This window comes from Crocodylus porosus, unplaced genomic scaffold (genome assembly GCF_001723895.1).
Source record: "Crocodylus porosus isolate Cpor-Errol unplaced genomic scaffold, CroPor_comp1, whole genome shotgun sequence".
Classification (NCBI taxonomy): Eukaryota; Metazoa; Chordata; order Crocodylia; family Crocodylidae; genus Crocodylus; species Crocodylus porosus.
Window position 1 is genome coordinate 46,922,125 of NW_017728949.1, and position 22,151 is coordinate 46,944,275.

Consider the following 22,151-nt stretch of genomic DNA (forward strand, 5'->3'; position numbering starts at 1 on the left):
CATTGTGTTTGTGTGTGAACTCCCCTATTACAGATATGTGACAGAGTTTGTGGACCTGGGCAATGTCTCAGCGTTGAGAACATTCAGAGTTCTCCGAGCTTTGAAAACAATATCAGTCATTCCAGGTGAGAGCTAGGTTAAACACTGAGGCTGACTTTATTCCAAGGAAGCTCAATTCACATTTTTCAACATAAGCCTTGTTGCTTGCCACAAAAAAGCAGGAATCAGAAGAAGTTAGCATTGACTGAACTCTATGATTCTCTGCTTTTTAACATTAGCTCTTTTTCCTTTTGAAATCAGCCTTTGAGTTTAACAAATTCTTGCATGAGACATTGCAATATACAGCGTGTGTGGTTTGCATCTTACGATGTCAAGCTTTCCTCTCCACATTCAACAAAAATCAATAATCCTGAGGTTTTCTTACCCATTTGTATTTTCCTTACATAATGTGATGTAGTAATTGTTGTGGATATTTGTGATTGTAAACTAAAATTGTTTGAAACATTTATTAATCAAGATCAAGGAATAAGATAATAAAGAATTGCATGGGAGATTTATTATCTTAAAGTTTTATACTTTTCCAAACCATCTCCAGTTTTATAGCATTAAACTTTTTTTATGACACTCTTTCGTATTAAACTCCTTTCTGTAGTTTTATCTATGTAGTATGTTATAAAACTGATATTAGCAAAGGTTTGGGGCACAAGGTATTGGCAAATAGTGAAAAAGTAAGATTTTTCTTTATGTGAAATTCATGTAAAGCATGAATAATAGTCACTTGTTTTAGCATCAAAACAAGTGTTTTGGAATATGTGCAATTCATTTTCATTCACAATTTCAAATGAACATTAAATGTTCAGCTATTTATTCATTTTCACAAGTGATAAAGCTGGTCACAAAATATTATTTCACAGACATTACAAGCATTTATTTGGGCTTCTGCATGAAATCTGTAACTTTATTAGGAAAAATTGTTATTTTTATGTGTTAAATATCTGTTGAACATCATAATAAAAATCATTTCTCTTTGCAGGCTTGAAGACTATCGTGGGAGCCCTAATTCAGTCTGTGAAGAAGCTCTCAGATGTAATGATCCTCACTGTGTTTTGTCTGAGTGTATTTGCACTAATAGGGCTGCAGCTGTTCATGGGCAACTTGAGGAATAAATGTTTGCAGTGGCCTCCAGAAAATTTTACTTTGGAAACAAATATTACTTCACTGTTAAATAACACAATAGGTGAAAATGGTACGCTTGTTAATACCACAGTGACTGAATTTGACTGGAAGGGGTACATTGACGATGAAAGTAAGTACTGCTGACAGCACTTATTAAGTTATCTGTGACTGAAAAAGTTTTAAAAAATGGATGCAAGTAGCTTGTGTAGACATTGAGTCAGTATAACTTTAAGTTCTCAAAGTAAATCTGACGCAATAGAACTGGATTTGTCAAAAAGCTAACAGATAAAAACTTTTTACAAAGTGAATGTTATTTTCACTAAACTTTGACTAAAAGCATTTTGGTAGTACAGTGGAGCTGCCAATCATGTACCATACAACAAACTGGTTTTATTCTTGACTTCCTTGAAGAAATGACATTTACGAAAAGGCAAAACACTAACCACCCATGCACTCTTTAGCTGTGAGTGCTTTAACTATTAGGTAAAAATGTAAATTAATAATTGTCTAGACTTTGAGAGGATCCTTTCTTAAAGTTGACAAAACTAAAGCCTACTTACTCCATCTTTAAAAAAATAAATAAATGGGATTATCTGCATTATCATAAACCGGTCATGCTGACATTAATCAGAACAAAATAATGGGAATGACTAATATGAGGCTCAAATAATAAATATTTAGAATAGGGTAATATAATTAATGTCAATCAACATGTGCTAATAGAAAGCAGATCTTGCCAAACTAACAATACTTTTTTATTCTGATGAATTTACAAGTTTTCTTGGTAATGGTAATAATGTTGAAGTAACATCTTAAGCTATGTATGCACTACAGTCACAAAAGTAATTGTCATCTTTCATGAAGATAGCTGATATAGCTTGGGTATTGGTCTAAACCAGGTTGAATTCCCTGTTGCAATAGTGGCTAGACTGCCAGCATTACCCAATCTAGCTTATCTAAAGTCATCTCTTGTTCCTCACTATACTACAGTGAAATCTCCTCAGTGACTCCTGTATACACATCCTTCAACTAGTTATTAGATTTCTGTGAGGTTTGTCACTTGCCACCATTTACCATTTCAAATGAAAAAAATAGATTTATAAAAGGGACAAAAGTGAGTACATTAAAAACTGGCTAATGAATGGGTCACATAATGTAACTATAAATCCTTTGTGACTAAATGTAGGACTAGTGGGATCCTGCAAAAATCATTCCTGGCTCCTACACTATTTTATTTTGTTGGGGTTTTTTCTAATTAACTGGAATGAAACAAAAAGAGCCAGATCCTATTCCACCTATCAGATGCATAAGTGGATTTAGGCACCTAAATGTGATTCTGTTCCATCCTGCTGGAATCCTTGAAAAAGGATTAATACAAAAGATGAGTGTGTCTTTTTCCTGTTTATTGCTTTTCTGTGATTTAGTTTTCAGTCTAAATGTAAATGTATTAATGGATTTTGGGGAACTTGTACAGGGTGGATTGGATCATACCTAAGTCTACATAGCTCTCCAATAGGTGAAGTAAAATCTGGTTCAAAAGTCATTACTCATCAAGTTTTCAGACTACATAGAAAGACTGGAGGAATGGTAAGTAATGAGGACAGGTTGCTGATACAGAGGCACATATAATCCTTGTTTATCTGGGAATAAGCAGTGGTATATATTTTGCTATGGCCAAACACAGTCATAAACTTGGGAAGGAAGAACACAAGCCATACTTGTAGGGTGCTAGATTCTATCATGGGAAGTACTGACTCTGAAAAAACATGGAGGCAGTGCTGATGGACAGTCAACTGAATATGACCTCTCAGTGCAAGTCTGGGGCCAAAAAGTTGTATCTTTGGATACATAATTAGAGGATATGGGGAAAAGTAGGAAGTTTATAATACCCTTGAACTGAGCACTGGTGAAACTGAAATACAGTATTCAATCTCTGGTATTCCCAATTCAATAAGAAGGTTGAAAATTGGAATGGTTACAGGAAAAAACCACAGAATGACTAACAGGTTGGAAAATGTGACTTGTAGTAAAATTTTCCAGAAGCACAGTATATACAGTGTATCCATAAAAGGTTCTAAGAAGTGATTGTATTACAACAGAGGTATCTGCATAGAAAACAAATGAAAGTGGACTCTTAGATCTAACAAATGCATAACTAGATACAATATCTGGAAACTGGAGCTAGGCAAATGTTGAGAAGAAACAAGACAAAAAGTATTAACAGGAAGTGGTGGTGGGGCGGGGGGCGTAATTTACCATTAAAACAACTTATTAGTGAGTGGGGTACATGTCTATTAGCTGAATGTTTTTAATCATAGTTGGATCTGTTCTGAAAGACCTGCTTTAGTTCAAACCAAAAATTAATTCAGGGATATCGCAGAGCTTGTGTTATGCAAAAGGTCACAATAGATGATCACTCTGGTCTTTTCTGGCCTTATAAACTAAACTGTGAATCTATAAATTCATACTCTGATTTCTTTTTTGGTTGATATAGATTATCTGATGGCTATTGTGTAATCAGCACATGGGGCACCTATATACATTTGCTAAGTGTGCACTCAATCCCATCATCTAAATCAACAATGAAGACAATACTGGACCCAGGACAGACCCCTGGAAAACCCCATTTGATACCTCCTCCCAACTAGACATTGAGCCATTGATAACTACTTGTTAAGTAGTTGTACTGCAGCCTTGGGGATGAGGGAGAGGGAAGAAGTGGGACAAAGGTAAGAGGCAGCAGAGCAGGCACAGCTTTCAGCTCTCTGGCCCTGGTGCAGCTCCTTGCTGCTGAACCTCAGGGCAAGCATGGGTCCAGGCAAAGCCCTGCAGTTTTACAGGCTGGATCCAATGACTCTGTGGGTCAGATCTAGTCCATGGGTTATATGTTGTCAACCCCTATGCTAATTAATAGCTAAATTGATTTTCTCACGCAACTTAGAACCCAATCCACTAGGCTCAAACTGATTTTTCAGCTTCTCTGGCAAGCACCCCAATATCAGAAATGTATAGGGTGGCTATGTGGTAGCCAACAATATTTTTCTCAGCCCTATTCTTTAGCTGAGGCCTTAAGATTTGATGCTAACTTTGGCAGAGCTGTCCTTCAAATATTTAAAGAGGTCTTCTACCTTCTCTAGTTTTTGAGCTTGCAGCTGGCTAATTACAAAAAGTGGAATCCATGTGGACAATTTCTGAAAGAAGAAAAAGCAATTACTGTCCTACATTAACCAGTTCCCTAGAATGGGCTATCTGTGTGGATTCCACAATTCTATATGATCTGGAAATTGTATTGGAAAAGGTACAAAACAGAATGGCTAGATTTTACTTCACTCTTTATGCACTGTCGGGGCATAATATATTCCAAAATCCAGGTGTAGTTTTGATGGATGCTACTGGCCAAAACAACCTTGTTTTGTACATAATGGGGCATGTGAACATATATACCAGAGTTTATGTAGAAAAAATATCTCAAAGAACCACAGTTTTTATAGGACAACTAATGGTTTTTTATGTTTATAGTTATTCATTTTTAGACTTCCTAAGTTTAACTAGAGACCTCCGTATGCGACTTCCTTTTCACTGCTGCAGACTATGTACTTTGCTGTTGACTCTGTTTCTATGTCATTAGTACTTTGATAAGTATTACAGTACTTTAATGACTTTGTGTAGCTTTTTGTCCAAGAAAACAGAAGCATAGTTTCTTTCTGCAGGTTAAAAGACCATTGGTTTTTTACATGACTAAAACAGATTGATCTAATACTTGCAGTGGAGAACTAAGAAAACCAGACACAGCTCTTAACAAATTTCTGCTCCCCTTAATCCCATTTTTTATGATTCTATTATTCTTGGATACATTGGTGACAAGCATGGACTACCCATTCCTACTCAGAACCATTATTACTGAAAGATCCATTCTATACTTTTCATTTCTATATTACCTCATATCATATGAACCTGAGGAGATTACATTTTGTCTGATATTGATTATTTTGAACTGAAAAACCTTTTAATCGTTCACACACAAAGTTGTACTGCTGTATTTATTTATTAAAAATAACATCAGGCCTCAAAACTCAAGGGCATCTTGGATTATGCTCTTTTGTCTTTATATAAACTTGTCCTTTAGGTAATTTTCCATATATTGACTTTATCAGCTCAGTAGTACAGTAATGTACGCTAGCCTTTCCCCTAGGGTTTCCCTCTTCTGAAGATAATAGATGAAGTGCATGTTCTCAAACCTCAGTTCAGTGACCTGGAAGGTCTCTTGCTTTTTGTCATCATCTGGATGGTTGGGCTTTTATAGTTGTCCCTTTTATGGGGAGCTGATTCCTTTGTCTCCCATACAGCCTGCTTGTACTGTTTCAGGGAATCACATGTGCAAAGTGTGATATTTGTTAGTCTTTCAAGTTCAAGACAAGGAAAAGTGTGTGAGATAAAGCCATGCATGTTTGTGCTGGATAAGTCCCTTTGTTGGTTGTTCTTGGACCCTAGCATCAAGTCATAGAACCAGACCCATTTCCCCTGTATTGCCACTTTCTAGCACCTGTGATCTTTGCTGGTCCCCTCTGTTGGCACCAATTTACTTTTCCAGATCATGGGATGGCCTGTGTTAATTCAGTAACACAATCCCAAAAAGAGTAGGAGTACTGACTACACAAGCTCCAAGACATCTCAATCACATATTAATCTGAAGGAAGCTTATAGAGTTCCAGGGCCAAATACCCCTCCAGTCCTGGCTCTGAAAAGATCTGTCCTGAGGGGTTATTCATGGCTGTGAGTAGAATGAGTACATAATATCCTTTGGTCGGTCAGTGCTATCTAATCCAGGCTTCTTGGTACCACCAGTGCATTCTGATACTATAAATATACTATTGTTCCAAGTTGTTGCCGTTGTTGTGTTTGGCACCATTTGGCATGTTGAACTAACTCTGCCATTAACTGAGATCTGTGGTGCTCAAACTGTCTGGCACCAGGAGGCAGATGAATGGCTTGGAACCAATTCACAGGCTAGATCCCATGCCTAGGATCCATAAGTTTCAACCATGTTCCAGTGCTACCCTGCTTGCCAGATCCACCTATGGCCCAACCACACACGCTGCAGAGCAACCACATACTGGTGCAATCCTGCACATGGGGCTATGTGATCCAGCCCACAGGGCTCAACACAGGTCCAGAAATTTGATGACAGAGCGGTGGTGGCATCATTAGCTGCCACAACTTTGGGAACAATCAATGCTGCTACTCGGCCCCAACAAATTTCCAGACTCATGGTCTTTTATACATCTTTTGCGTAGTCCCCTTAATTCCATGAGTCATCATGAAGATGCCACAAGACTGGGCCTGAATCATTTCAATAATACCAGCATAGGCAAAACAGCACTGGCTTCAGAACTTTTTTTGCTCACCAGCTCTCTTAAGACAATGGCAGGGTATACCACCCAGACCTGATCTCACTTTACCTGATCACCTGGATACTGGATGGTTCTTGTAGCTAGCTCATCTGTTCCACCACCATTAGAAAAGGTCTCATGTACAGCAAGAAAGCTTCCATTCAGCAATGATGCAGATTCTCCTAGTTATGTGGTACCCATTGTGGGGTATCTCCGCATCACTGCCCTTGATCCCAACCATCCTAGTTTACCTATTGGACTTGAGGCCTGCCTGCTCTGAAGGTGGCCTTTCTGGGGGCAGTTGCCTCTTCCAGATGAGTTGGTGAGATCCAGCTCATAATGGTGGATTCACCGTATACAGCCTCCTATCCAAATTAAATGTACCTATCTTGGACTTCTGCCACAATTGTTTCTGAATTCCACCTCAGGGAACACATTTTGTTATCAGTCACCCCCTGCCTTCCCCCCTCCCTGCCCCCACAGCCACATGATTCCCTGTCTAAAATCACTCTCTACACTAATGGATGTGAAAAGAGCTCTGGCTTACTGTTTGGATGGGACCAAATCCTTTAAAGGTCTTGTGGTGATAGTGAAGAGATCGAAGGAGTCAGAGTCTTCTAAAGACTCTCCAACTAGATTCCCAGTTGTATTTAGCTCTTACAAACTAGTCAATGTGGAACCTCTCTTCTGTGATTGAAGACAAGTCCAAGAATCAGGCCTACCTCTGCTCTCTTCTTCCTCGGGGTATCTCTTTGATGGGAGAGCTAGATGGGAGATTCTGAAGCATCCTGTACAGCTGAGGCAAAAAAAAAAAATGTCTCTAATCAAAAGTCTCAGGGCTGAGCTCACTCCCCTGTGAGAGTCTGCTTGTGGACAACACATCTGAAAGAATTCCAGTTACTAGTAACTTTCTTTTAGAAGTTTTCCGTGGTAAAACTCATAGTGTTTTACGTATTTTCCCAAACTTCAAATGGGAACTGAGGCAATTAAATATGTGCTGAATATAATTTTTTGTAATGGGTCAGTATTGTGTCAGTTTGCTTTCCTCTTCACAATTGTGTTGAAGATAGTAAAACGTCTGATGTATATATGCCCAGAATGACAGGAGCAGTGCATGAGGCAGTGCACTTTAGGATGTATCACATTAAACATTCATTCCTTTTCAGAAGAGCAGAATATGTAGACCTATGTATGACTTTAACATCACTTCTCTACATTGCTGAATTTCACCCTCAGAGCCAGGAGTCAGGACAAGCCATATCATTTTAACAAACCTGGTTAAGGCATCATGTCTGCTCTGCAAAAAATCAATGCTCTTGACCCAGATATCAATGAAGTGTCTAGAAGAAGGAAAAGGCAGTTAGCTACCATGGTAACTGAGTTTTAACAATGTACTGCATGCAGACAATCATATTTAGAGCAAAGCAGGCCAGTGATGTTACAAAACTGATTACAATTAGGAAATTTGCAGCAGAAAGAACCATTTAAACTCCTCTTTTGAAACCTTATTCCCAGAATTTTCCTGCTGCTATGGTCTCCTTCAAATAAATACCTGCTTTTAAGCATTGCAATCAATGTACCCACTAGCCACAACAGCTTTTTGGTTTTGGTCTTTTTATTTACTAAATATGGGCAGTTATTGTCACTGTTTAAAACATACAAACTGTTTTTTAAATTAATGTTTGACAGTGCTGTCTGCAAAATTGTAGACAGTGTTCCCGAAGGAATTAGATAGAAATACTCCAGCTTCTTTCCTAAAATGAGCTATAGTTTCATGATTCCTCAGAGGATGCAAACCATACTTTATGAGTAGATAGCCATTCAAAAAGTAGGTGAAAAACATTACTCTTATACTACTTTTACGTTATGCTTTTTTATTCCTTCTATTTGAGAAACAAGGATTTTGTCTGTTAATGTTGAAGACTTTGTCTATGCTTTTGCAATAAGAGCTGGGTTGTGGAACTGAGGAAGACATGATGCAATAGCCTTCCTGTAGTTCCTCTGCAAAAACCTGAAATGTCTTTGTGATGGGGGGGGACATGAGGCTGGCTACAAGGTTGACTTGTCCACCTGTCTAGGGCAGTCTGTCCTGTCACTTGCCACAAGTTAATGTGTAAAATAACATGTAAAATGTGGGAGGCTGCCAAAGGTGTTTATTAGGCCTGTGCGAGTTGGCAGTGATTGGATTCGGCCACTTCGAATGGCTGTGATCTGATCCGGAGCTCTGGACCCGGTTTCTACCTCGATCCAGCTGAAGTGGCTCTGAAGCTTCAGAGCTGCCTCAGAGATCTGGTCATAGGGTATAATGGAAATCAATGAAATCTCTATAATTTTGTTACTTTTTGTCCGATTTGGGTGAAACTTGCAGGGATGGTAGCCTCTGCTGAGAGCATGAAATCACCAAGTTTCAAGAAGATTGGTGCAGGGGTTTGGGGGGAACTGTACCCCAAATTCTTGAAAGCCAAACTCCCGTCGCAGCTGTGTGTTACACCAAAGGGAGGGGGGGGGGTTCAAAACTGCAGGTGTGGTAGCTCTTACTGAGGCCACAAAACCTGCTGGTTTCAAGGTGATGGGTGTAAGGGTTTGGAGGGAGCTGTCCCCCAAGCTGTGGACAAGTAAAACTCGTGACATGGGTGACACTGTGTGTTAAGGCACAGCGGGATGACAGCTGCAGGGATGGTGGCCCCTGCTGTGATGCCTGACAGCTGTGGAGGAGATCAGTGCAGGGGGGTCCTGGGGCCCTGCACCCCTAGCTGCTGACAGGCAAAACTCGTGCCAAGATGGTCTCTGTCTTGGGGCAGTTGATTGTCTGTATTGATTCTTTTCTCTCCTTATCTTGGTTTTGTAGGTGTTAATTGATGCTCATTAAGTTGTTATGTAGTAGCTAGGTCCTGTGTGGTCCCTGAGTGAATCATGATTGATTGACTGGTAACTGGTAACACAGCAGCTTAGCAGCCAGGCTTGCAGCAATGTCTCCCCTCCCCGCCCCAAGCCAGACAGAGTCAGTCCCACAGCACCAGTTTTGCTAGTCCACAGCTTGAGGGGCAGTTCCCCCAAACCCCTGCACTTATTTTCTTGAAACTTGGCAGGCTTTGTGGCCTCAATAAGCGCTACCAGCCCTGAAGTTTTGACCCCCCTGTGTTGTAACACATAGACGTGACAGGAGTTTTGCTTTCAAGAATTTGGGGTGCCGTTCCTCCAAAGCCCCTGTAGCAATCATCTTGAAACCTGGCAGACTTTATGCTCTCTGCAGAGTCTACCATCCCTGAGAATTTAACCCAAATTGGACAAAAAACAACAAAGTTATAGATTTTTATTGTTTCCCCCTTATACCCTATGGCCAGATCTCCGAGGCGACTCCGAAGCACTTTGGGAAGCCTAACAAGGCCAGTGCTTCGACCCAGACATGCTGCTTTGGATCCCAAAGTGTCTGAAGTTTCTCCGGATCTGAAGCTCACACAGCCCTAGTATTTATAGACTGCTCCAACCTCCTCTGTACCGTGTCCCATGCCTCGCAGATGGCATCCAAGATCATCAAGCTTTCCTCACAGGGGTCACATGCCTATTGGGCCTCAGATGACCTGGCTGGGCCCCAAACTTGTTTTTATCACAGAGTTACCCATGATGATGAGGGGTTAAGGAAGAAAGCATAAGTATTTTCCTCTGTTTCCAGAGATAGGGTCTGATATTATTGGGTAAAGGAGAAGGGGAAGGGAAGAGGAAGGGGTTTTTGGTCATAAATTTGTAAAACGTTGGAAAATTGTCTCTCTACTTCCTGTATGTGTGCTGTTTTGTCCGTGATAATAATGGCAACCCCCCACTATCAGCCTGCTATATAAAAATATCAAAGTTGTTTCAAATCTGAGTATGGCTCAGGTTGTTATATAAACACTGTTTTTGGCACCCTAGGAGGGCTTTGGAGGCAGAAATAGTTTGAAGGTCTAAAGCAGAGCTTTGACCCTCAAGGTCCACGAGGTATCCTTCCTTCTGTGCTGTGTAACGTTCAGGTCTATAGTGCATTGATCATTGTGTGGCTCCTTGTCATGGAAATATTCCCTTAGTTGTAAGTCTCTATTTTTCTATCTACCATATTTACTCAAGTCTAAATGAGATTTTCCCCCCAAATCAGCATGGTGGGAAAAATGCCTTGTCTTGGATTCAAGTGCCAGCTGAGTCAGGTAGCGGCTCATCCCTGGGTCTGAATGGCTTTTTTGTCAAAGGATGGAGCACACAGCTGGGGGACTGTAGGGGAAACCATGGAGTTGCAGGGGCAATGGGGGAGACCTGCCTGTGTGGCTCAGGGGGAGGGCAGGAAGCACTGTGCAGCCTGCCTCCCTCCCAGCTACCCCCTCCCTACCTCACCTCCTTTTCTGGCTCCAGTCCCTCCAGCCCTGACCCAGCCTAGCTGGGAGCTGCCATGGCTTCTCCCTGCCCAGGCCAGGTTGGGGCTGCCTCTGCTAATGACTGCCCTGGAGCCAAAGCAGAGCTTCAACAACAGAAGATAAGTTCTGGGGTGAAGGGGGAAGGCTGCAGAAGAGAGCAGCGGGTAGGGGAGGGAGGGAATGAGAAGGTAGGCATAGGCTATGGGGCAAGGAGTGGAGAAGGCATAGGGCAGGCATCAGGGGGGAGGGGGTAGAAAAGGACAGCCACAAGAAGCAAGGGGCAGGGAGTAGGCCAGGCATAAAGGGGAAAGCAGCAGGGGGAGCAGGCACAGACCTGAGGGGGCAAGGGGTGGAGAGTAAAGGGCCTCTCTTTCCCTTCTGCTGCTTTCCCCACCACAGGAGTGGGGGGATGAATTTAAGACTAATTAGTTTCACTAATTGCATTCTATACTATACTATACTATACTATATTCTATAACACATTTAGAATTTTCCATGTGTAGAATCTAATTACTAGGGAATCATCTTACATTTGAAGTCATCTTGAATTCAGCTAAATACAGTAACTGCATTGAATGGAGTTGTGTACTGGGGCAGAAGGGAAGACGATGAGTTAATACTTTAGAGGGCGGAGAATGTGGCTGGATTCATTGATGATATTGGTGTGGGTTGTGGGGTTGTAAAGTTTTGCTTCCTTTATCTTTAAGGATTGGAGGTGTCTGGTGTAGGATTCATGGCTAGATATGGAGATCTCTTGGTAACAGTTTCATTCAGGTGGTTCCTTAAGCTTTTTATTAGTTTTGTGAATCTGGTGCTGATTTGTTCCTGCTTGATGTATAGAACCCTGATGAGATGGTTCTTCAGTTTATCAGAGAGAGTGAGGCACAGCTTTTCAAAATAGGCTGTGTGGTATATAGAACAAAATGGTTTGGACACTTGAAGTCACTTGGGGTGCCTATATACTAGCAGGGAGGCTTCTCTGATGTGCTTCCAATTCCAATGTGTTTGAGCAAGTCTGCTTGAGCATGGCCATTACCTTGCTCCAGAGGCGGCCTCTATCTCATCCCCACACTTCAAAATGGCAGTAGGGGCACTTTAAAGCTCATTTGATGAGCTTTAGATAAAACACCCCTACTGCCATTTTGAAGATGCAGGGACACTGATACATGAGATACTGTGAGTGCTTTAACTAGAACGGCTCTTGAAGCCACACTAATTAAAGTGCTCCAACCCCTTCTCCCTCCCCCTCCTCCTCCCACTCCCAGAGCACATATATAAATGCCCTTAGGTATGATATTTATCTGACTGTATCAGGTCAAGAAGAAGATACCTGAGCAAGGTTCTTGTGTAGGTCAACTAGAGTCTATTTCATTAGGCTGAATGTGGTGCCTTTCATGTGCACAGAGAAGACTGCCATGTTATTCTGAAGTCAGGCAGAAGGTAGGCCATGGCGTCACCTTAGAGGCTAACTGGTTAAGTAATAAGTAAGAGGTGTCTAGCCTTAAGCATCTTAGCCAAGCGTCTGTCCAACCTGCTCTTGAAAGCTTCCAAGGATGGATATTCCACAATTTCTCTAGGTAGCCTGTTCCAATGCTTTACCACACTCATATAGATATGCAATGGTTTTGATAATAACAAGTTTAATATCTCTTTTCTGGCAGCAAACAGGGATGTCTACAAAAGACATTGATTTTTAAATTGAAAAGAGACCAGTGCTGGTCAGCATCACATTTCTCCTCTGCACTGTATTAATAGATATATTGGACAGTTAATTGCTGCTAAATCTAAGAATTTCCCTGTTCTTTTGTAAACACCTGGGCTTCATTTTCTTGATACTGCTTTCATAACTTTTCCTGACACTCTCATTAAGTACAGGCATCTCTCTCACATATGTCATTTGGTATGGCTATCCCCTTGATGAAGGGACAGGGGAACTTTTATCAAGGTTCTGAGCATCACCCGGTTATTTAGCATATTGCTTGTCAGTCTCACACAATGGGATACATACAGAGGCAGTCATTTAAAGAAGAAAGTAAGATTACTTACTGGTCTAGTGAAATACACAGACCAAACAGGCACTGTTGACAACATTTCCCTGTGTAGAGGTACATGTGTATTGAGGAGTGGATCTAAAGGGGATGTGATGGTACAATTGCACCCTTCTTTGGGACCATGAAGCAGGAACAGCATTCAGGGACTTTGTTTAAGTCCATAAAGGAAGTAAAAATTCCTGCTTCTGGGCATTCTATCCCTTTCCCTCCCAAGCCCCAGAGCAAGGGGGGCAGTAAGGAGCCCAGAGAGAGGGCTGAGAGGAGTGAGAAGCCCCAGAGCAAGGGGACAGAGAGGAGCCTGGAGAGAGAGCCGCGAGGAGCGAGAAGCCCCGGAGCAAAGGGGGCAGGGAGAAGCTCCAGAGCAAGGGGGCAGCGAGAAGCCCCAAGGAGGTATAGAAGAGGGCCAAGTCACAACAGGGCCCAGGTCAAAGAAAAAACAACGTCAGTACTATCTGCGAGGCTTGGGCTGCGGTGTAGGGGTAGAATAGGAGCCGCAGATAGCACCCCCTGGCACCAGGGGGCATAAAGTGGGCAGCCTCCCACTAATTACCTCAGTCAATCCATTAAGATCAAGGCGTGGCAGGAAAGTAAGCAAGCGATTGGCCCATAACAGGAGTGCGGAGTCACCCCTAGAAAGGCTCTGGTAGCAATACTCCTGTCACATTACATATTTTACATAAATCGGATTACATTAGAGGAGAACACACAGATTTTCCAGCACACCATGGCAAAGACACTATGAAACACACCATGAAGCTTGCTGGAAAGGCGACTGGCAAGCCTTCAGGGAGGGGTGGAAGAGGAGGTAGAGGGAGAGCTGTAAGTTTCCCCCACCTCACCCCACCCCACTGAAAGACAGCCTCTTTCTTATAACAAGCAGGCATGAGGTTTCCAGTTCTACAGGCAGCAAACAGAGGGGATCAGTGCCACTGCCTGTGCCTGAGTCTGTGTCCCCTCCAAGAGAACTAGCCATAACCACCCACCACCACCATGACAACAAGCAGCACCACCAGCATGACAGTCTCCGCCACCCCCATTTCACTTCCCATGCTGAGCCTTCCAGAGCTAGAGCTGGATCTGAATCTGAGTGCCATTTCAAGGGCAATTCTGGGGAAGGAATGGGAATCAGCTGAGTTTGTGCTCCACACCCCTCAAGTTTCCCATAGAGCCACGTCTTCTTCCTCAGAAGGCACTTTAGAAGAGGTTGAGGTAGAGGGTGCAGAGGCAAGTGGCTGAGCTGAGTCCACTTCTCCTGTTGCTGTGCCTCTGCCTGCTGAGGAGGGGGAAAAGGCAGTATCTTTACATGCACCCCAGAAGTGAGTGGGATGTGTGGTCTGGGATGGTTTTGAGCTGGCAGATGATCCCACGTATGCTATTTGCCTGCACTGCCAGGCCAAAACCAGCAGAGGCAAGGGAACAAAACAAAAGAAGTTCCCCTCTTGCTCCAAAGACCTCGTCCTCCCTAACCAAAGGCAGGCCACCCTGGAACAGTGAGGGAAAGGCAGACAGAAAGGGGGGTGTGGTGCCCTCCCTGCAGGCATGCAAGAAATACTTGAGGGAGGAGCTGTGCAAGACAGACATCTTACCCTTCACCTCAGACATTTGGAGCACCCAGGATGGAGATCATGCATACCTCTCCCTTACAGGGCATTCACTGTGTGGCACACAAATTCCACCTCATTGTCAGGGATGCCTTTGAGGGGAACAGGGCTTCTGGTGACAGCGCCAGCAACACCAGCAAGCTCATTTCCAAATACAGGAAAGCGGCAGGCTATTTGTACCAAGCATCAAGGGGATCAAGATGCTGTGGAACAAACAAGCAGAGTTGAACAACCTGTAGCACAAAATCATGCAGGATGTTGAGACTCGGTGGAACTCCGCATGCTGGCAGGTTGTAGTGTGTCATAATTCTAATGTCTATATTGAGTCCATGAGTTTCTGTTCCTAGGAGGTTGATGAAGTGCAGTTCATAGGCTCGTCTGTGGAAAGAGGTTCATAAATTCCCATTGAGGATCAGGACTGAGAAATTGGAGACAGGTGTTCTTGTTTTTGATAGGTTTTCGGTGTGCGCTCATTTTGGTGGGTAGTTGTTGCTTGGTGTCTCCTATGTATTTTCCATCTGGGCACTTGGTGCCCTGATGGAGTATGTATTGTATCGTGAAGAAATCTCCATATTGGAGATACTGTTGGCAGGTTTGGCATGCCTTACCATGCCACGGCCTAGATCCATTTGGTGTGTTTTGAGCTGTAGGAAGTTGGCATCTGGTGATGAGGTTAGTGAGGTTCAGTGATTGTTTGAATTTATAAACCACTTTTCACAGACAAGCCTCTGAACTGCACTTCATCAGCCTCCTAGGTACAGAAAGTCATGGACTCAATATAGACCCTGGAATTCTGACACGCTACAACCTGCCAGGCATCTGACTCCCCAAGTACCCCTCCACTTTTACCTCATTGCTACATCCCCTTTCCCTCCCCCTCCCCCAACCTATCCCTTACCCACTGATGCCTCCATTTTCATTTTGACTGACTTCCTTTCTTGCCTGCATTGCATTCCAGCCTCTGGCTTCTTTACTTTTCCTTCTACCCAGGAACAGCACACACACCAACTGCAGGTGCTTCCTTAGCCTGACAAAGGGTTTATCAACCCAAAAGCTTGCTAAGATATATTTCTCCAACTATTCAGTTGGTTTACTAAAAGATACCAGACTCACCCAAAGAACCTTGTCTGCCAGTGACATGTCCTTAGACCAACACCCATAGCACCTGTCTCCGGGCAGCTGACAGGAAGAAGGCAGAGCCCTGCACACATCTAAGCTGCAGGGCTGGAGCTGGCATGGAGACTTTTCTGGCAGCTGCTGGAGAAGGACCTCCTGCAGGAAAGGAAAGAAAGACTCTGTGACAGTTTGGCTGCCTGAGATGCTGGTACTACTGTGCTGTTTACTTACCTGTTGCTATTTAAAGTGGTGGACTGATGAGGCTGTAGGGGTGGAGGAGAACTCATTGGGGCACGCTACCATGTTGTGTAGAGGCCCCAGTGCCAGTGAGGATGTGCCTTAACACACACACAAAGTCACAGTCATGCGTTTTGTTTGCCAGCAGCTTGAGGTGTAGTTTTCCCAGAAACCACTGAACGTATCTCTTTCAAACTTGGCAAGCTTCATGGTCTGATAAGGGGCTACCATGCCTCCTGTTTTCATTCAAATCAGGCAACAAATGACAAAGGTATATGCAGTTTTATGATTCCCCATTAAAGCCTATGGGCAAAACGTTGAAATGCATTGAAGCAGTGAAATGGTTTCAATGAAATGAAATGGAACAGTGCTTTGAAACTAAATGAAATGTTGAAATGAGACACTGTCCCTTCAAAATGGTGAAACAGAAGTTAAAATGAAATAGTGCTGTTTGACAACAGCCTTAGTTAGCTGTGAAGAAAAGAACAATGGGTCATTCATGGGCCATTAACTTCTTTAGCTGCCTAAATACTAATATCAGAGCTGTACCACAGTGCCCTGTCCCTACCTCTCTGCATCCATGCTGCTGACTTTAGTGGCCAGTGGGCCAGGGAGTGGATGGGAAGACGGTATTCTGGATTCACTTTGTCTCATATGGTCATCCTTGCTCTAGATGACTCATCACATTTATTTCAAAGTTGAATGGTGTTTTGAGAACAAGTCTTGGAATTACAGGAAAGAAGAAATAGTCTCATGATTCAGGCAATTGATTATCACTCTTGGGAACCGGGGGTCTATCCATCTACCACAAAATTCCCCATATGATGTTAGTGTAGTTGCTTAACCCAAACTTTTTATAAATGGTCATCTTCTGGATGGCTAATCTGAGACACTGTGGTCTGATTTTCAGAGCTGCTGTAACTTTAATGAATGGGAGCTGTGCTTTGAACATATAAAGGGTTATACAGTGCTTTGTACTCTGGAAAAGTATGTCCTAGTTGTAAGGTGTGGCTGGCCAGTAGGGGGTGCTCCTGCACTGATCCACCCACCTCACTGCACCCAAGCACTTTCCAGGGTCCGAGTGCTTCCCTAGGGGCGCCTCTTGTCTAGCTGACCCCCTTCCTGGAGCACACCCGCTAGCCTGGGAGTAGTGCTGCCGCCACCACCCAGGGTCTTGCTTGATCCTGGTACTGTACCCCCTAGGAAAAACAGGTCTAGTAGTCCTTGAGGGTACTCAACCCACTGCAAGAACTTGGGGTGCTTCCCTCAGTTTGAAGCACAAATAGTGGTCTCCCTTAGCTGAACCCAGGGGACCCCAAGGCATAATCTAGACCCATTCTCAATAAGTCTCCCATGCTAGGTACAAAGGAGAACTTTATTGGTTACAAGGAGTAGATTTGGAATAGGATACAGGGTAGAGCAATATCATAGAAATTCCATAGAGCAAACTGGTATGGCTGGGTAGCCTTTGATCACGCATCTGAGTTACTACAAGTTATATATTTAGTTAGCTCTTGGGTAGCTTACTCACAAATATCATCCAGTGGCAGGTGGAGATTCTCTCTGGAGGCAGACAGTTCATTGATCATGGGTTTCAAGAGAGAGAGCACATTTCAGATGGTCCAGCTCTTATCTCTCTGAGTTTCCATCATAACTACTGCCCCCACTCCTTCCTGTGCAGTCCTTAACTTATATAGCTCTTATGACCTCATTTACCTGGTCCAATGGAGACCAGCACCTGTTGGCTGCCAGCCAACCAATTTGAAATGCATCACTGGTTGCTGGGCACTAGCAGGGTCTTTAGCCCCCTCCCAGTCAGGTTGGCATTGCTTAGAACAATAGGGAGTGTAAGCCCCTCACCCATGTATGTGATGATAGTCACGTAGGCAGAAGAAACAGATTTCCCCCCTCCCTCGGGAATGTATCCAACTCAGGTTACCTAAGGAGATGGGATGTCTGCCCGCTGCAGGGCCCAAGTTAACCAAATTGTCACAGAGCAGTTTTCTGGGGAGAGACAGAGGTGGCAATCTGCCACATAAGAAAACTGGAAATGCAAAATTGATGGATACTTTTGACCTCGTTTCACCATTTTTCAGTTTCTGTCTGTTTCTTAAAGCTTTCCTGTAAGTAATTTTACTGAATGTTGTGTTCCCAAGTTACATTGAAGGGTTTGAAAATATTACATTTTGTTAATTCCTTTGTTCTATGTTATTTGCTTAGTCCCATCAACACTGGGTCAGAAGTAAGTCTGAACAGTTAAAATGTGAGGGGGGGGCGTTGTTTTTTTTTAAAGACTCCAACCTAAAAACACTGTTTTAGAATTAATTTGACTGTATGGTATTTAAACGTGGGTTCAGGATTGTTTAATTTTATGTGCATCTTGTCATTGATCAGTTTTGTATTTTAAACACAGAATTTAAACATAATTTCTAAACTCTGTTCCAAGATGGATGTATATAGATATCTAGTGTAAATTTTTGGTATCTGTAAGAACATAAAACTGCCTTAAAATATAAAATGCATGCAACTATTGTATGTACAAACTGGATAGAGAGACAATTTTTGTGAATATTGCCTGCTTAGTGGCTTTGTTGAAAAATGGTCTCAGTCCAGTTTTATCCATTTCAATATAACTCCAATTTAGTCAGGTTTTGTTAGAGCTATACATCTGAGTCTCTTAAAACTGAATACTTCCCACTATGACTGAATGGGATTTGTGTCAACATCAGTATCCTCCCATCTAATAACAAAAAAACAGGAGAGGAGAGTATGATACAGGGAACAATGTGGTCATTGCATGCATCTTCAGGTCAAAAAACCTGTAATGTTTTCAATTTGATTAGGATGAGTCAGTGTTGGAGCCAAAATGTAATTTTGTTACAGCCTTCTGAGTTGACAGTAGTTTTTTTAATGTTAAGAAAACATTTTACAGAACATAATTCTTTAAAAGGTCAACTGTAACAAGTGTCTCTTCAAATCTACATTGAAATAAATTCACCATTTAGGATTACAATCCTTCACAACAAATGTCTAATACAGTGCAGTAGCACGTTATTATGAACTGAAGGTCTGACCCATGCTCCCCACTTAGTTTTGCTTTCTCTGGTATTATCAGAGGGCACTACATTTTGGTATACATCAGTCACACTATACACTATGTATTTTTGCTGCAGAATTATCATGGACTCTTACCTGTGGCTTGTCCCTAGTCCCTCTGTTATCCAGAAACAAAAACCTTTTGTCTAATTGTAATGGTGCTTTTAAGCTAGAGTAGCTAGCACTGATGTGGTGTGGGATAGGACTATAAGACTGAGATGGGGAATTCTGATCCACTGTATCCAGTTCTCCGAATTTGCTGGCAGTCAATAAACCAAAGATTCCTAAAAATCATCCCATCTAATCTTTTATACATCCCAACCATAAAGAGAATACCAAAAGCACCCTAGATTTTGCCCTGCATAAAAAACAGGGGAGATGAGAGTAACCTGTCACTCCAAAGCAGAAAACTGGTCAGTATGAGCTCAGAGAATTCCAAGAGGACCACGATTCGTACAACAGAGAAAAGCAAAAATAGTCCTTTTGGGCTTAGTAGTTCTGGTTTTGCTTGAATTGTTCTCTTTGCCTTTTTGCAGTGAGGTTCCAGGCTGAATCAATTGATGCCTTCCCACAATTTCCTTAATTAGCCCAGAAGGACAACAAGTTATTTCATAATTTACTGGGAAAGAATATACTATAGCACAGCTTCTTTTACTGCAATACAAAGAAACCTGGGATGGGGCTTGTCCCATTAATTCCTAACCCATAGTTTTTGCCAGCAGTAACAATTATTTCTAGGGGCAAAATGGAGGTTTTGGTAATGCTAGTCAGAAAATTTGGCATATTAAATCAAGCCATTCAAATCTTTTAAAATAGGACATGTTCTATTTAGAAAAGTATGTAAATACAAAATAAATTTTTATAACACATGGTATATTCCAAAAGCAAAGCATACAATTTATCCAGCTGTAGCCTCATTTTATAGAATTCATGGTACATGTTGGTATATTGACAGTAGGAATTAGGGATGTCACTGTTCAAATCATATTGTCATTTCTTTAACATTGTTTCTGCTAAAGGAAAATAAATCTTGCTTAAAGTTGGTTTCAGAAAATAATTCTAACATTTTTATGTCACGATTATTTATTTTATAAACCTCTTGTAGATTATTTTACTAAAATATATTATCTTGAAATTTTGGGACACAATCATGTAATGCTCAGGCAGTTGTTCTTACTTCTGAAAAGCATCCTATTGATTTTGGAAAGGTAAAATCATGCCAATCAACAGCAACAAAAAAACTATCAGATACCATAACATTTTTCTACTCAACTTTTCAAGTTGACTCGGTAGGGCAACTTGTCTAAGCTTAAGATTTTCTCTTCAACTTTGTTTAAGTGAGTATGGTGTATAATGGTGGAAGATATATTTAGTAATTTAGAATGACTAAATCTTATTGTTTTTACATTTATTTTTCTAAACAGGACATTTTTACTTTCTGGAAGGGCAGAATGATGCTCTGCTTTGTGGAAATAGCTCAGATGCTGGGTAAGGACATATTTCATTACGGTTTATTGTCCATCGTGGAAACAGGCTTTATCATCTTCAAATACCAAATATACCCAGTTCTAAGACAAGGTTATTTCCTCCCGTTTACCATGGAGGGAAACCCTCTTGTCTTAGAATCAAATATGAGGGCCAGGGGTGGGGGAAAGCAGGAGGCTACTATAGCTTGGGCTCCATCCCCTACCCAGGGTCAGGGCCATAGCCACAGCTACTGCCTGCCCCACCCTATCACCTTGACATCCCACCATCTTCCCTCTGTAGCCTCTTCCCCCACCCCCTTCCTGTTCTTCACATGACCTCTGCTGCTGTTCCTCCCCCTCTTACTCTTGCTATGTGCTGGCAGGCTCCATCCACACTGCAGTAAAGGGGTAATGCAGCCAGAGGCACAGCTGCTGTGAAGGCTGCGCTAGGGCTTTGCCCAGTGCACCAGGCTAGAACAGGGATGCCTCAGGCCTGCCAGCACAGAGCAAACCTAAGGAGGTGAAAATGGGGAGCAGCAGAGGCTAGGTGGGAAGGGAAAGCCAGGGAAGCAGAGACTGGGGGGAAAGGGAAAGTAGAGGCAAAGGGTGGAGGGGGCCCTAAGACTTCATGGAGCAGAGGTGGCAGGGAGACCGCCATAAGCAGGGGGCAAGTTGCTTGACCTCCCCACACCACCTGCCATGTTCACTGCTTGCCACCCTGCAGTTAAAGATGACCTTACAATGATTAGGTTCTCTACATGGAAAAATACAAGAAATGTGTATATTTTCCACATATAGTGTCTAATTATTTGGGGGTGGCGGGTATCTTGATTTCTAGGTCAGCTTTGATTCAGGTAAATATGGCATATAGCATTAAGGAATTTGAGTGACCAGCCATTTCACACTTTTCCACTTTAGAGATGTTATTAGGATTTGATACAAGTTATTTGAACTTGGACTTGAGTTCCTGGTAACATCTAGGCATCTGGTCAAGACAGTGTTGTCTCTGTTAAACACTAATTAAAAAATATTAGTATTTACCTAATTCCTGGCTGGTTAAGATATACCATTTTTTACTTTATTCCAAGATGAAGTTTCCCCCCTTATTTAATATGTCTTAGAATCAAGTATGAGGTGGTGGGGAGGCAGGCAGCCCTGTGGCTCTAGCTCCAGACCTGACATGGGGTCAGGACCAGAACCACGGCTTCTGCCTATTCCCTCCCCCCAGCCTCTGTCTTCCCAGTTCTTCCCCACTGCAGCCTCACCCCCACCATCTCTGTCCCCCCACCACCATGCAGTCTTTGCCTCCTCACCCCATTCCAGCACCACAGGCTCCATCTCTGCTTCAGCCTGGGGCATGGAGCACATGCTGGCTCAGGGGAGGCAGAGGTTGGTGACAGGGTTGGGGGGAAATTGGAAGGAAAAGAGGGCTGGGGAGCCTGAGGCAGCAGAGGGCCAGAGACAGTGGAGAGATGGGCACAAAGGGGCAGGCAGCAGACGGGAGTAAGTGGTAGGGGGACAGGTGGCAGGAGACAAGGTTTGGGGCTCAAGGGACAGGGATCAAGCTGCATGACCACTTCCAGTGCCTGCCCTCCCTTCTACTTCCCCCACTACCTGCCCCACTGCTTGCTCCCTT

General features: G+C 42.7%; 1 protein-coding gene across 6 annotated transcripts in view; it reads left to right on the forward strand.

Annotated features, from left to right (window-relative positions):
- The window catches only part of SCN1A (sodium voltage-gated channel alpha subunit 1), a 177,492-nt gene that overhangs the window by 64,502 nt on the left and 90,839 nt on the right, over window positions 1-22,151 (forward strand). For 4 of the 6 annotated variants that reach the window (XM_019553576.1, XM_019553580.1, XM_019553578.1 and 1 more), the window contains 3 exons: window positions 34-125; window positions 1,034-1,306; window positions 20,474-20,537. In XM_019553576.1, coding sequence (XP_019409121.1) covers window positions 34-125; window positions 1,034-1,306; window positions 20,474-20,537 — 429 coding nt within the window. The remainder of the gene's footprint in view (window positions 1-33; window positions 126-1,033; window positions 1,307-20,473; window positions 20,538-22,151) is intronic. The other 2 variants (XM_019553579.1, XM_019553581.1) reach the window with 1 other exon arrangement.